This window comes from Canis lupus, chromosome 6, assembly GCF_003254725.2.
Source record: "Canis lupus dingo isolate Sandy chromosome 6, ASM325472v2, whole genome shotgun sequence".
Taxonomy (NCBI): Eukaryota; Metazoa; Chordata; class Mammalia; order Carnivora; family Canidae; genus Canis; species Canis lupus.
The window spans coordinates 54,210,745-54,225,653 of NC_064248.1; the positions used below are offsets into that span (position 1 = coordinate 54,210,745).

At 42.3% G+C, this 14,909-nt stretch overlaps 2 protein-coding genes and 1 non-coding gene across 12 annotated transcripts in view; 1 reads left to right on the plus strand and 2 right to left on the minus strand.

Moving 5' to 3' along the window:
- The window catches only part of CNN3 (calponin 3), a 28,095-nt gene extending 25,835 nt beyond the window's left edge, over positions 1-2,260 (plus strand). For all 3 annotated transcript variants that reach the window (XM_025417576.3, XM_025417577.3, XM_025417578.3), the window contains exon 7: positions 1,079-2,260. In XM_025417576.3, the coding sequence (XP_025273361.1) occupies positions 1,079-1,420 (342 nt within the window). In that variant the 3' untranslated portion in view covers positions 1,421-2,260. The remainder of the gene's footprint in view (positions 1-1,078) is intronic.
- SLC44A3 (solute carrier family 44 member 3) overlaps positions 1-14,909 on the minus strand; it is a 111,901-nt gene that overhangs the window by 16,754 nt on the left and 80,238 nt on the right. For 6 of the 8 annotated variants that reach the window (XM_049111652.1, XM_025417567.3, XM_049111648.1 and 3 more), the window contains 3 exons: positions 6,539-6,676; positions 4,066-4,302; positions 2,740-2,908 (listed from right to left, as the gene is read on the minus strand). In XM_049111652.1, the coding sequence (XP_048967609.1) occupies positions 2,807-2,908; positions 4,066-4,302; positions 6,539-6,676 (477 nt within the window). In that variant the 3' untranslated portion in view covers positions 2,740-2,806. Of the gene's footprint in view, positions 1-2,739; positions 2,909-4,065; positions 4,303-6,538; positions 6,677-14,506; positions 14,551-14,909 lie in introns of those variants that run through there. The other 2 variants (XM_025417573.3, XM_025417572.3) reach the window with 1 other exon arrangement.
- Positions 6,976-7,079, minus strand: LOC112641146 (U6 spliceosomal RNA). Its single transcript, XR_003124532.1, has one exon. It is a non-coding gene; the product is annotated as a U6 spliceosomal RNA (small nuclear RNA).

The following is a 14,909-nucleotide window of genomic DNA, read 5'->3' on the forward strand; positions in this document are numbered from 1 at the left end:
AGCGGTTTGGCGCCTGCCTTTGACCCAGCGCGCGATCCTGGAGACCCGGGATCAAATCCCACGTCGGGCTCCCGGTGCATGGAGCCTGCTTCTCCCTCTGCCTGTCTCTGCCTCTCTCTCTCTCTCTCTCTCTCTCTCTCTCTCTCTGTGTGACTATCATAAATTTAAAAAAAAAAAAAAAAAGAATAAAAAAATATAAGAAGTACTTAGCTAGCATTCCTATTAAATGTGTGAACATATGTAGGTCGAACTGCAGCGTGGTGAGAAGGCCAGTATTCTAACACCCTGCAAGATGGAAGTATTTCCTTGTTAAAAATAGATCAGCAGCACCTCCCAAGGAGGTTCCCTCCACCACTGGAGCGCAGGCAGGTCTCCCATCCAACAAGAGTGGGGATAAGGTTTGAAGAAGCTCTTCCCTGATGACCTCAAGACGAGATTTATTGTTTGCCCTTTCTGGAACGTGTCCCGCCACATGTGGCATTGTCTCTCATAGCTGCCATTTGAGTCTGCTTTTTTTTTTTTAACCAGTTAAATCTGGAAGTGTCTGCTTAGCAGAAATGCAGAAACGCGGTATGAGGTACCGTACTCACAGCTGGCTTTTTGAGATTCAGGTCCTTAAGGGCTGCTCAGTGTCATTTCTGGTGGCCGTGTGATGAGCTTCTGGAATGGGGGGGACTGGAGAATGTATGTGGTCATAGTAGGGACTCACGGTACCTTCCCAGGCTGCCCCACATTATGCTGTCTTTACGTTCTTTCTATCTAATCCTCTCCTAAATCCGAAGTGGGTGGGATTTTTCCACACTTGCAGATGAGAAATTTAAAGTCCGTTAGCTCGTTTTGAGGCAGTTTGACAGCAGAGCAAGGACTTGAAGGGAAGGGCTGATCTGGCCTGAGAGCCGGCAAATAGGGCTTCTTAGGAAGGATTCAGCATCAGGACTGTTGGGTAAGCTCGCTTTGCCCCAGAAATAACGTCCCCCTCTGCATGTTCCCACTCACTGCGACTGCCCTAGTTGATGGGATGTTCGCAAGAACAGGCTTTAGCTGCGGCCTCAACTTCTGTCCTGTGTTTTAATCCCAGGCGGGGATGTTAGCACCAGGTACCAGAAGAGACATCTACGATCAGAAGCTCACACTGCAGCCAGTGGACAACTCGACAATTTCTCTACAGATGGGAACCAACAAAGTGGCCTCCCAGAAAGGAATGAGCGTGTACGGGCTGGGGCGGCAAGTATACGACCCCAAGTACTGCGCCGCTCCCACAGAACCCGTCATTCACAACGGAAGTCAAGGAACAGGAACGAACGGGTCTGAGATCAGTGATAGCGATTATCAGGCGGAGTACCCAGAGGAGTACCCCGGCGAGTACCCAGACGACTACCCCCGGGATTACCAATACGGCGACCAAGGCATCGATTACTAGGTCCCACCAGGAGCTCAGTATTTAGCCCGTTGTTTTTATTCAGTGAGAACCAAGCTAGCCTTGAGTGATTTTTATCTTGTCTTCCTAAAACACTATTATGCTTATTGTACCTGAAGGAAATACTGCCTTACATACATTCCCTCTTCCTTTCCCTGCCTCTTCCCCCAATAGCTGCCTTTAGTGCCGTAACAGTCCAGTCCCACAGCAGAAGCAATAACTCGCATATGAAGTTAAAAGGAACACTGTGAAAGGGGAGTACCTTCGTGCAGCCAGTTCTCTCATCAAAGACCTATGCATTTTTACGATCTACTTAATAAACTGGGATTTTCAGACAATAGGAAGCTTTTTCTTTTTCTTTCTTTCTTTCTTTCTTTTTTCTTTTTCTTTTTCTTTTTCTTTTTTCTTTTCTTTCTTTTTTTTTTTTTTTTTGCAGTCCCGTATCTGGTTTCTACGTGGAGGACTAAACTCATGCTTTTAGCTAAATGTGGTCTTTGCCGACTAAATTTAAGACGCAGCGGTTTAAGAGATTTACATACCGATGTCTCCACAGTATTGTTTGCTAATCTTTAAATAAAGTCCTGATCCGTGTGCATTTGTGATTATATGTGTACTCATTCTCTTACCTGAACTGACCAGAGCTTTCCCAAGTGGGGTTTCTAAAGGAGCGTGTACAAAGTCGGCCTGCAGAGAGTCGGGTCTGGGTGGTGCGTTTGCTTCCTGTTTGTGCCAATGTATCAATGTAGAGTTGCTCTGTTCTCTTCAACTGTATTTATTGCTGCGTTTCTCAGCATAAACTTATCCCATTGTATTTTTTATAAATAAATATTTTTTTTGAACGTTCATATGAGCCACAGGCTGATTATTTTCTGGCTGACGTCCAGATAGGTGAAGGCAGAGTTTTAAAAGGTCTCCCCTCCCCAGGTACTGTTCTGAGACATTCCCTCGTTGGTTTACTTAATCCATACGACGTCACAGCCTGTGTTTGAGACTGAGGCTTAGCAAACTGAAGGGATCTGCCCACGGTACACAGTAAATGACAGCCGAAATTCAAACTATTTTTTGAGCATCATGTGACCCTTGCTTATTCCATTGAGTCTCAAATGCCTCAAACTCAACCCAAATCCAACTTGGAATAATCTTAAAATCATTCTGAGGACCATTGGTGAGGACAGGGTAGCAGTATTTTATATTCATATCCTAAGTGCATAAATATTAATAAGGAACCACTGAATTAGGAACAGCATCTACTATTATGGTTCTGGCCTAATGATGGTCAAACAATAAGGACAAAAAAGAAGAATAGGGTCCATCAACCTTACCATTTATTCTGTGAATGGCTCTGAGAAGAAGACCCCTTTCCAGGGACAAATAACTAATGGGCACTGATCACACAACAGCCTGGAGTTCTGTTCCCTCTTCGTTCCTTAATGAGCTCTCCTCTCCCTGTGCCCTTGCTGCATTTAATTTGTCGATCCTTTTGACAAAACTCTGAAAAACAAAAGAATGAGTGAGACCTTTTGGCACACTTTTTGGCAACCACTTACTTGACCATATCATTTAGGAGAATTCAATCCTTAAAGTTTTCCCTGTTGAATTAAAATATTTTAGGGGATAGATTTCCAAGTGGATTTTTAATCAGAAAAGTGCAAGTCGGGGAAAGAAGCCTCGGTTAGCTTCCTATCCCCATCAGAAATAATTTCCTTAGGGTACATACAAATAAAGTGCTATTGTATTTCTATGTTTTATGTGGAAGAGGTTGAGAATATGTTTAATTTTAAAATCGTAGAAGTGCATATTGAACTTCAGTGCCTGGCTGAACCGAGGAGTGCTCTGAATGCTGTTTCAAAACCAGAGGGCTTCGGGGCCCCTGGCTGGCTCAGTCGGCAGAGCATGCGACTCTTGATCTTGGGGTTGTGGGTTTGAGCCCCACGGTGGGTATAGAGATTACTTAAAAATGAAATCTTAAAAAGCTTTTAACACCTAACTTATGGCAACAGTATGAAGGAAAATTTAGTATAAACGTCACTTGACTTAGACAACATGGAGACTTCATTCAGTTGTTAGAATATCCCTGTCTACACCTGATAAGGCAAATAAGCAACGACTGTGTTGGCAACAGCTGCCTGCTATTTCCGATAGAAGCAGTATGGACTTGACAGGGTGTGGCTTGCCCTGCATCGGTGGGCCTCGGTTAGTAAGAGGCCTGAGAACTGCAGATCTGTGGATACTGGCACAGAGGCCACACGTGCCCCCTGAAGCCCAGAGGGTCTGACGTGATGCTTGAGGAGGCAAGAAAGCTTCAGAGAGAGATCAACTGTTAAGCCTCCAGACCACCCAAAAGGCCAGACCAAGCCTATGGCACCAAAGGGTCTTGGACTGCTGTGTCCAGAACACCTGCCCAAGGTCATGCAGTCTGTATTAATTGTTCAGCTTCACTTTTCTCCAAGGTGAAGGGTTCAATGAGGGAAGTGGGTTCAGCCTCCGGAAACAGAACCTGAATCTCCAGACATTTAGGCCTGTGGTAGAAGCCCACAGAGCCCTCCAGAAGAGAAAATGAGGCCATGAGCCTCCTTTATGTGTGAATCTTCTACACTTTGGAGATTTTGAGGGTTGAGATGGCAACGGGAAGTGGAATGTTTGCTTACCAAAAACTCCTGGTCCATAAAGTAGGGCTTTTCTGATGATCCATCATTTGTTTCCATATCAACAGCAAAACACAAGAGGAGTGCATCCAGCACAGTTTCAAACACAGATAAAAAACAATGGGCTACCAAGTAGGCAAAAAATGCCACCAGCAGCAGAGGGATTGCCCACACCTGGAGGGCACGGTTGTAGTTAAATGCCATCAGTCCTCCAAAAACAGTGAAACACACCACCAACACCTGTCAAAACAAGAGTTTGTTGAAAATATAAATTGGTTGGCTGGAATATTTTAGAAATGATTTTTGTTAGTTACAAGTAAGTTCATATACATACGTGTGTGTGTGTGTGTGTGCATAAGTGTGTCCTATTATAAAAAATGCTTGTCAGAAAATATGGTACAATGAAATTAAGAGAAAAAGAGCCATGATACCAAAAGGGCCCTTTGGAGGAGGGAGAAGAGGGCAGATGCATTTACATGTTTGCTGTGCCTGGTTTTTGTATTTATATAGACGGAATGATACTCCAAAACTTTTAGTTTTTTCACTTGATACTCCTGTAAGCATCTTCATTTAAAAGCTTTTTAATAAGCGTCATTTTAAAATAATGGTGCAACAACCCACCGAGTGAATATACTGTAGTTTAGCATGTGATTTGCTTTACCCTGGGGATTAAAGTGGAAAGGTGTTCCAATGCTGGTGTGGGGAGATAATATGATTAATCCAGGCTTTTGCCATATATAATAATTTCCAGGAACATAATTACAGACTTATGATGTACCTAATTCTTTAACATATAAAATGATGTCCGTCTGGAATCCCCATTGCCCTCAGATATCCTCAATGGTGGACGTGAATGTCTGAATGCTACTTCATTCAAGAAATACAGGAAAATGAATTACTGCCTAAAATAAAAGTCTTTTATAAAGACTTATAAAGATTCTTTGGAAGTAGTTATTAGACAACATATCACCCACAATCTTACTGAACTAACATAAACAGTATTATCCATTCAAATACAAAGATTATTTAGGCTGTTTAGAGAGGCATTTATCAGTTTGTACTTCTAGAGCTACTGTTGCATGAAAAAAGTCTCTGGGGGCCCAGCTGAACCTTAAAATGAAAATATGTGCAACTAACATACCCCTGTGAAATCCATGCATGTTATAACTTGTTACTGACAGTTAACTCTGATATGCACTAGAGACCTTTACCAAAGGCCACAGAGGCACAAAATGCTAAATGAGCCATGAGTCCTCATTTGACTTTGGCCAGGTTACAACTGGAGACCAAGCTCTTGTTCACTTTGGGGCACCACCGAAGGCCTCAGCATTCATGTCCTTGAGGATGAATGGTTGGAAGAAGCCAGTGTATCTAAGCTTGGAATAGTGAAGATGTGGTAGGAAGGTCAGGAGGTCTGTGGTCAAGAATTTGAAGGGCAGGCAATCAAGTGGAAGTGGAATCAGGCAAACAGGTGTGCAGGATTAGGCCTGGTGGGTGACAGTCACATGGAAAGGGACACACCATGTGGCACAGTGTAAAGAACCCTCAACTTGAAGCATGGTCAATGAGGGGCTATCCTACCACTTTCATCAATATTTCAGTTACTCTTCCCTACAACCTAGAAAGGCCATGTGTTCTCTTTGGTTCCGATATGAAGACTGAGGCTCGAAGTTGTTAAAGACCCCAAGTTCAGGGCTTGTCCTTTATACCACGAGATGATCTCTGTGATGCTTGTTCACTGTGCTGCATACAAGACTACATATAATTTCCTGAAAAGTACTACTCAGATGACAGCAGAAATGTACCTCTGGCTCTACCTGGGACATTAACAATCTGTCTTTATATTTGTGTACTGATTGCCCTTAAGTGATAGACTTTTTATTAGGTTCCAATACTACTTCCATATATTTTATAACAAAATCCCCAGAAAATACACCCATTTTACGAGGCTAGCAGCATTTTCTTTTCTTTTCTTTTTTTCTTTTCTTTTCTTTTTTCTTTTAGATTCTATTATTCATGAGAAACACTAGAGAGAGAGAGAGAGGCAGAGACATAGGCAGAGGGAGAAGCAGGCTCCATGAAGGCAGCCCGATGTGGGACTTGATCCCAGGCCTCCAAGATCATGCCCTGGGTTGAAGGCAGATGCGCAATCGCTGAGCCACCCAGGCGTCCCAACATTTTCATTTTAGATGTGAAAAAGTGGGACTCAGAATGGTAGAGAGAATTGAGTATAGCTAAGAGCTAAGGGTTTGATTCAAATCCTGACTCCTTTGGGAGATCCCAGACAGGTTACTAAGCCTTAGTATTCTCATCTGCCAAATAAGATACCTCAGAGGATTAAGGATGAAGGACGCCACCCACCATGGAGTTAGCACTCAAGATAACTTCAAGGTTTTGTTCTTTCAAAACCTTGCTGTATGGTTTGATGTTGGGATCCCAAGTTCTTTTATTTACTATTTTAGTGAAGACATCTCACCTTTCCTAGAAAAATTATGAAGTCTCCAAAGCAGTTAACAGACGTAAAATGATTTGAATTCTTGGATGAGAGTTTGAGCACATCTTGTGCTGATGTACAAAAATCGGTCCCGTTAATGGCAGTTGCAGTGTATGCATTCTGAAACAAAAGACAATGGTGGAAAAAAAAATGAGGATCCTTATATTGTTTTAGAGATAATAAAATGACAATACAGAATATTTGCAAAATAAAGAAAAATGGTTACACCCACCATCTCTACCCATAAAAATCTTTTCATTTGCAAAGTCCCCTTCCAGTCTCTGGTTATGTACACATACATTTTCATATAGTTGCAGTAAATGGAAAAAATAACCAAGTATTTCTGGTCATTGTGGTAGATGGGACATCCCACTACAAACACATAGAAATGATAGGTGAAGAGTAAACTTTTTTTTTTTTTTAATATGGAATGCTTCACGAATTTGCACATCATCCTTGTGCGAGGGCCATGCTAATCTCTGTATCATTCCAATTTTAGTATATGTGCTGCCAAAGCGAGCACTAGTAAATTTTTTTTTAATGTACAACAGAGTTTGAAGGGAGAGAAAGGAAGTGCAGGTGCTACAAACATTAACCTTAGCAGTTAATGAGAGCTGAATCCACAGGCGCAATGGGCAGGACTTAACCCCTTAGGATAAGAAACAACATTCAGGCCTTGCTGAGGAACTGAACTCGTCGTGGCACAAATTCAGACTCAATCAACCATCCCAGAAAAGTGGTACAGAAATACACAATATGCCTGGGGCCACTGAAATTACTAGAGTCTGGGCAAGGGCAAGGCAAAATCACATCCTCGTAACCCTGGGAGTGGGGGAGTCCCACAGACAACCACACTTGAAGACAATGAAGTAATGCTCGTAAGAAAACGTCAGATGGCCCAAGGAAAAGAACGTCACAACAAAAAAGAGAATCTGTACCCTGAGAACAATCTGAAATAAAATATTCAAGAAAGTATGTTTAAATGCTAGGACAATGAAGGCTGGCTTAGGGTTGTAAGTTTGAGCCCCGCATTAGGTGTAGAGATTACTTAAAAATAAAATCTTAAAAAAAAATAAAGATGCTAAGACAATGGAAAGAATAGTGACCATAAGAATGAACAGCTTGGTATGAAAAGTGAAGAGGCAGGGGCTCCTGGGTGGCTCAGTCGGTTAAGGGTCTGCCTTTGGCTCAGGTCATGATCCCTGGCTCCTGGGATTGAGCCCCACATTGGGCTCCCTGGTCACTGGGGAGTCGGCTTCTCCCTCTATCCATCCCCCACTGCTCGTGATTTCTCTCTCACTATCTCTCTCCAATAAATGAATAAAATTAAAAAAAAAAAGAAGTGAAGAGGCAAAGTCAAAAGCAAACTAAATAGAAATTCTAGAAATGAAAAAATATATAGTTTAAGTGGCACAGTGTCATTATTATATACTTGGCTTTTTTCCTTTATATAAAATAAGCATTTTCATGTTGCTTGATGGTTTTATACTTTTAATTTTAATAAATACATATTCTATCAGGTGTGTCAGTAGCACATAGACTATTTCAAATATTTTGCTATATAAAAACTATGCAGGTGGCACAGTGGGTTAAGCATCCAACTCTCGATTTTGGCTCAGGTCATGATCTCACGGTCTGTAGGATCCAGCCCTGCATCAGGGCTCCGCACTCAGTGTGGCATCCGCTTGAGATTCTCTCTCCCCCTCTGTGTCTCCCCCGACTAACACACACTCTCTCTAAAATAAATAAATCTTAAAAAAAAAAAAAACAACTATGCAATAGACATCTTAATTTCTGGTTTTTGGATAATTTCTTAAAGATAAATTTCCAGAAATGGGATGACAAAGTCAAAAAGGAACACGTGTATGTATTTGTGTATGTTTATGTTCATGAGAGAGGATTTCTTGGATCATTTTTCCAAAATATCTTCTTTTTACGAGTATATAATTTCAAAACTATCGATTTCTTTTTTTTTAAACCATCTATTTCTTATATTTCTCTTGACATCTATAAAAATGCTATTTGCACTGCAGTTTACAGCACAGAATTTATAACTTCCCGGGGGAAAAAATAGACTATAATGCTACCTTCTTGAGTTTTGTCATTTCTTTCTGCTTAGGAAAAGGATGACAGTTTTTTATCTCATGATCTACAAATTAATCCTTTCCTATACCTGCTCAAAAGCATTGTAAGGAAACCATTTTGGAGTCTATTGCAGTTAACCCACCTCCCAGTGCTGCAGGTCTTAATCCAAGAAAGTGATGGAGGAAACGGAGAAAAAGGGGTAGAACTGATTTACCAAACTCCCTCTTCACCAAGGCCAACTAGAGAGCAAAGTTTGGTTCTCAAAGACAAAAGCTGGGTACCCAGCTCCCCCCACAGGGTACCCTACTTGCTTGACAGGGGATATCCTGTCAGATGTCAGATGAATTCCCTGCAGAAATGCCTTCATGGTATTCAACAAAGAATTTCTGGCTTCTGACTTAGATGGAATGCATGTGAATTTTACTTTTAAAACCCCAAACTGGTTGTTGAAGAGAGGTGACCCCAGTTTGGGGACTTCAGTCTTGAGTAGGGATATGAAAACTGATTTGCTCATTATTTAACTAAACATCCTCAATCATCTAAGATTCTAAGAGCCCTGATGACCAATTCATTATCCTGATAATACATTTGTAGGTTGGGTAAAGAATAGCATTATCATTCTTTTATAGAGACCAGGATCAAGGGCATTTCTCCAGATTCCCTGGTAATCTGAGCGACTTTTTTTCATTCTAACTTTCTGGACATTACACTATCATTTTTCACAAACGCTATTGAAAAGCAATGCTATTGAAAAGTGTGGTAGTGAAGATAAGCACAGGCTCCATAGCCAGTCTCTGGGTTCAAATCCCGCTTTTACCACCAAACTGGCTGTCAGTCTTGGGCAAATGGGTTTTACCACTTTCCGACTTCAATTTCCTCATTCATAAAGTGAGTTATAGCACGTACTGCAAGGGGGAGTTGGAGGATTAAAGAACATATTCCCTATAAAGCAGTTAGCAAAGCGCGTGGCACACAGAAAACATGTAGTAAACCAGGGACCTATTATCATCCAGGCCTCAGCAAGGATGACCTCATTTACAGCTGGGAAACACAGGCCACTCTCAGCACTGAGGAGGTGTGGAAAGGACCCATGGTTTCTTTATCTGTAGGCTTTGATCCCTTGCACTCTCAGAGATCCAGGAAGGGCGGGACTTGCTTCTCAGACCACATTCCAGGGCCCAGCATGGTCTTTCTTTACAGCAGCTCAACCCTGAGCTACTCAGTGGCTTTCTTTGCTTTCAGGCTCTGTCCCCAACCTGCCACCCACTTCCCACCTTTAAACTGGGCTTCTTAGTGTACTTCCCAACTTATACGGGGGAATCCAGTTTTTGCAAGGCCTTTTCCTGCCAATCAGTGCTTCATGGCCAATTCAGCACTACTGTTCATAAGCAATAAAAATAGAGCTTGCTTCTTGGCTAAAATGATTAAAGGTTAAAATGGTAATTTCTCACACATGTGTTGACTCTGCAGATTTTTTGGGGCCCATAACCATTTATCTTTTCTCTAATGTATCATGCCCACTGAAAGAGGGCCCTTAAAACCACTCTGACGGGGAAATTATATATGCCTTCCTGCAGTTACTACACCACTAGTATTTTACCACAAGGTTCAACCCTGAGTGCAACAGAGAGACCTAGAATTAATGTCGGAATGAATAGCTGGAGGAGGGAAGTATCACTGGAGACACAGGATATGGATTGAAAATTTCTGCAGTTTCAGCATTAGCTAATTTATACTTATTCTCAATAGAAGCTGCTTCCTTGTCAGGCAGCCGGGAGATGGATTGCTCTAAATGTTCAGTGTGGTAAATTCTTGCTTGGAGCATTCGTCTGGGCTGACCGAACTCGAGGTGAACATGCTAAGCTAATTTGCAGACCCTAACAGCAGGGGGAAAGGACTGCATATAGTGAGTGGGTAACACATTGTGTTGGTTGTGAAAGTTAGTCAGGAGGTCCTGAAAGCTAATCTTGAAGCAAGAAAAGAGGTAGTGGTTTCAGCCTCTTAATTTATTACCAGAATAAATTTAAATTTATTTATTAAATAAATTTAATTTATTACCAGAAATATTGAGTGGGGTGGGCATGTTTCAATAGTGTCCCCAAACAAGTGGATATTTCCATGTCTGGAAACCAAATGGAAGTGAAAGATTCCCAACTTGACAGTGGTAGCGCCTCAATATTTTATCTCCATTCTCATTCCCTGGCCTGAGGTTGAAGACTCCCTCCTCGAGGTATGGTTTGATTAGTTTTCCTTTCATGGACTGTCACAAGCAGAAGGGGAGGGAGGGGGAAAGGACACAAACAAGGAAGGGCCTGCCTGGTGGTGAGGACTGGTGAACAGTGAGCTGTGACTCATGCACAGACGTGAAAGCAACATGGAGGAGGAGCACAGGCTGGGGGTGATGGGAAGGAAGGAGTGTGGGAAGGGGAGTGGTGAGGAAGACTTCGGAGAAGTGGCAGGTGGCTGATCCCTGAAGCTGGCTGGTCCCTGTAGGGTTGGGGGTGGGTGGCTGAGGCAGCAGCAGGAGGCTGTGAATGAGACCAAAGGGCCCAGAAGAGGAGTGTGGTAGGATATGGGCCAAGTGGAGCTGTGAGCCAGACCTCGGTGGGCCTGAAATGCCCTGCTGTGGAGCAAGGGGGCAGACTGGAAGTTTCAGGATTCATGTCATTTTCAGCCCGTGCTTCTAGAAGCATTCCCAGGCTGCCCTGTGCTCTCTCAGGGCATATCTCCCCTCATCACTGTCTCCTGTTTAACTACAAAGCCTGTACCTCCTCTCACCTATGCATTTGGGGAGCCCCAAGCACCTCCATCATGCCTAGAGGGCCCTGCATAAGTTATGCATAAATGTGGTGCAGTCATCCATCCACTGAGCACGTGGCTGCCATTAGCAGTCATAAGCCAGGGGTCAGGCCCAAAGAAAATGAGCCCTTCTCTGGGGAGCAAATAAGAGTATTAGGAATTGTAATACTTGTAAGTACTCTTTCCAGGTACTCTGCTTCCCTCCACCCCACTTCAGGACATGCCTTAGCGACATGTCCTAGGGTGGTTCACAGTAGTCTTCATCTGAATTTGTTTCGTAGCCTTTCTCTTTTTTCTTCTCTTTTTTCTTCTTCCTTTCTTTTCCCCATCTGTAGGCAAGTGTGAAGCTTCTATGTGTAAATTAACGATAATAAAGAATAATGGCAAGCATTCATGGAGCACACACTACGTGCCATGCCCTCCCCCCCCTTTTTTTTAAAGATTTTGTTAATTTATTCATGAGCGACACAAACATAGAGAGAGAGAGAGGCAGAGACACAGGAGAGGGAGAAGCAGGCTCCATGTAGGGAGCCTGACGTGGGGCTCGATCCCAGGACTCCAGGATCACACCCTGGGCCAAAGGCAGGTGCTAAACGGCTGAGCCACCCAGGGATCCCCTGCTGCCCTATTCTTATTCTATATCTCCCTGAATGCGTTCACTCAATCCTCTGCAACCCCCAACCGGATGATAAGCTGGTGAGGTAAGGGAAGTACAGAGAAGTTAGTAAGGTCGCACGCCCCTGGGTGCACATATACAACCTGCGTTGCATCACTTACAAGAAGTAGGTCTCTGACTCATTCAGGCCATCTGCAGGAAAACATCTACTTGGAGCTGTGCTCTGTGCTTCTCCTCCTAAAAGGTTCAAAATACTAAAGTGGTGTTCTCATGACATGTGTCATGAAAAAGGGCTAAGGATATGGCAGGATGGCCCAGCAGGAAGAGGTGGGGTTCCAAGCACGTTGCCTCCACACCTGGCTATGTGGCCTCCACTGAGGAATGTCACTTCTCGGTTGTCCAATCCCACAGCTTGTAAAATGTGCCTGCCTGCTCAAAAGTTCTGTACCAAAGATGCTTTATGCATGCCCTCTTTTTTGTAGTGGACCAGGCACCCTCCTCTTATATAATCTCATCTGTTTCTTATCACAGTTCAGGGAAATTATCACTGGGGGTATTATTGTTCCCATTTTACAGAAAATTCTAATCACTGAAGAAAAATGAAAAAGACGTAAGTATAGTTTTAAGCAACAGAAAAGCTGGATTATCTCTGTAATTTACTTTGAGAATTGTCCAAGGACATTAATCGCACCTCTGACACAGAAAGAACATTTTGGCTCCTTCAGTTAAAACTGAAGCCAGCACAGTTCAGCCCTGTGTCCTTCATTAGCTAAGGGCAGCTGTTTGTCCTCCCCCTAAACTGAAGTGGTTCCTTCTTTTGGTGGACAAACTGTGAACCTGAGGTTCTATTGACTCTTCAAAAAGGTAAACAGAGTTTCCCTCCATATAGGCAGGAAGGCCTGTGCCAAAAACCATGCCATGAATAGCCAGCTTTATTTCTGGAATGCCTTCCTAATAAAGTCCTGATATTTATTAACTGAAAGATACAACAAGAACTATGAAAACAAACTTGAGAAACAGGATGATGAATAAATAACCCTGGTATTCCTGCTTCCCTCAAAACTAAAGGACATACAGTGAAATCTGAGCCCAGATACATCCCCATACATCTAAGCATCCTTTCTTTGGATTGCAGTAAAAATTGCAGGAACCACCCCAAGCCAGTTTCATCTTGAGCTCTGTTTTTATCATAAACACATGCCCAGTGAAGCATATACAAACAGCCCCTGGGCCTTCCAGGACCTTGCATTCACCCTTCAGAGCTGTTCAGGAGTTCACTAGTCACTAGTTGCAAAAGTCCAATGAGAGGGTGAGTCAGGGAAATTTGCCAGTCCCTCCAGGGTTGGGGCCAGGTGGGAGGTGGATGGAAGAAGGAATGTGCCTTTCATGAGATCTGCTGCTGCCTATAAAGCCATGGCATTGCAGTCTTGTTTGCTTTTTAAAATTTTATTTGATATTTTCCCCCAATTTTTTATTTAAGTTCTAGTTAGCTAGCATGCAGTGTGTAATATTGATTTCAGGAGTAGAATTTAGTGATTCATCACTTACATGTAACACCCAGTGCTCTTCACAAGGGCCTTCCTTATTGCCCATCACCCATTTAACCCATCCTCCCAATCATCTTCCCTCCAACAACCCTTGGTTTGCTCTCTATAGTTTAGAGTCTCCTATGGTTTGCTTCCCTCTTTTTTCCCCTTTTTGCTCATTTTTAGAATAATGGCTTTATTAATATTATGCCCAGTATAAGAAAATCAAGAACATAGAAAGAAACAAAGAAAAAAGCAAAGAAATCATTCTGATCTCACTCCTAGGAGATAATAATTTCCTAACATCATGTGGATCATACCCCAGCATTTCTCTGCAAATATAGCAGGCAGAGGGAAGAATGGATGGACAAGCATAAGTTATAAAATGAAACATACTCTATAAGTTGTTTTATTTATTTTTAAAGATTTTAAACTAATTCCTACATCCAATTTGGGGCTCAAACTCGTAACCCTGAGATCAAGGGTTGCATGTTCCACCAACTGACCCAACTATGCATCCCTCTATATGTTATTTTAAATATAAATGCTAGTGTTAATTTGACCTTAACAGAAAAAAGTGAAACTAAACTGAAAGTGAAGGAATATTTGAATTTCAGGCAAATCTATCTTCACAAATTAGCAAATTATTTCTAAAATCATTATTAAAAATGTTAAGAGATTGCTTTTTTTTTTTTAACACCATGTCTCAAATTAGGCAGCATGGTTGGTGAAAGATGAGGAGGATGACCCCAGGGGATGACCATACACAAGAGCATTCCTTCAAGCTTAGAAGTAACTCTTCTGTCTAATTCAGAAAAACAAGAATGTCAAGCAAAATGAGGAGAGAGAGGAATATGCTCCAAACGAAAGAAAAAGACAAAACCTCAGAAAAAGAACTAAATGAAATGGAAATAAGCAATTTACCTGATAAAGAGTTCAAGGTAATGGTCATAGAGATGCTCACCAGCCTGGAGAGAAGAGTAGAAAAACTCAGTAAAAACTTGAACAAAGAGATGAAAAATATAAAAAAGAACCAATCAGGGATCCCTGGGTGGTGCAGCGGTTTAGCACCTGCCTTTGGCCCAGGGCGCGATCCTGGAGACCTGGGATCGAATCCCACATCGGGCTCCCTGTATGGAGCCTGCTTCTCTCTCTGCCTATGTCTCTGCCTATCTCTCTGTGTGTGTGTGTGACTATCATGAATAAATAAATAAAATCTTAAAAAAAAAACCCAATCAGAGTTGAAGAATACAATAATTGAAACAAAAAACACAATAGAGGGTATCAACAGAGACTAGAAGATGCAGAAAGAATGGTCAGTGACCTG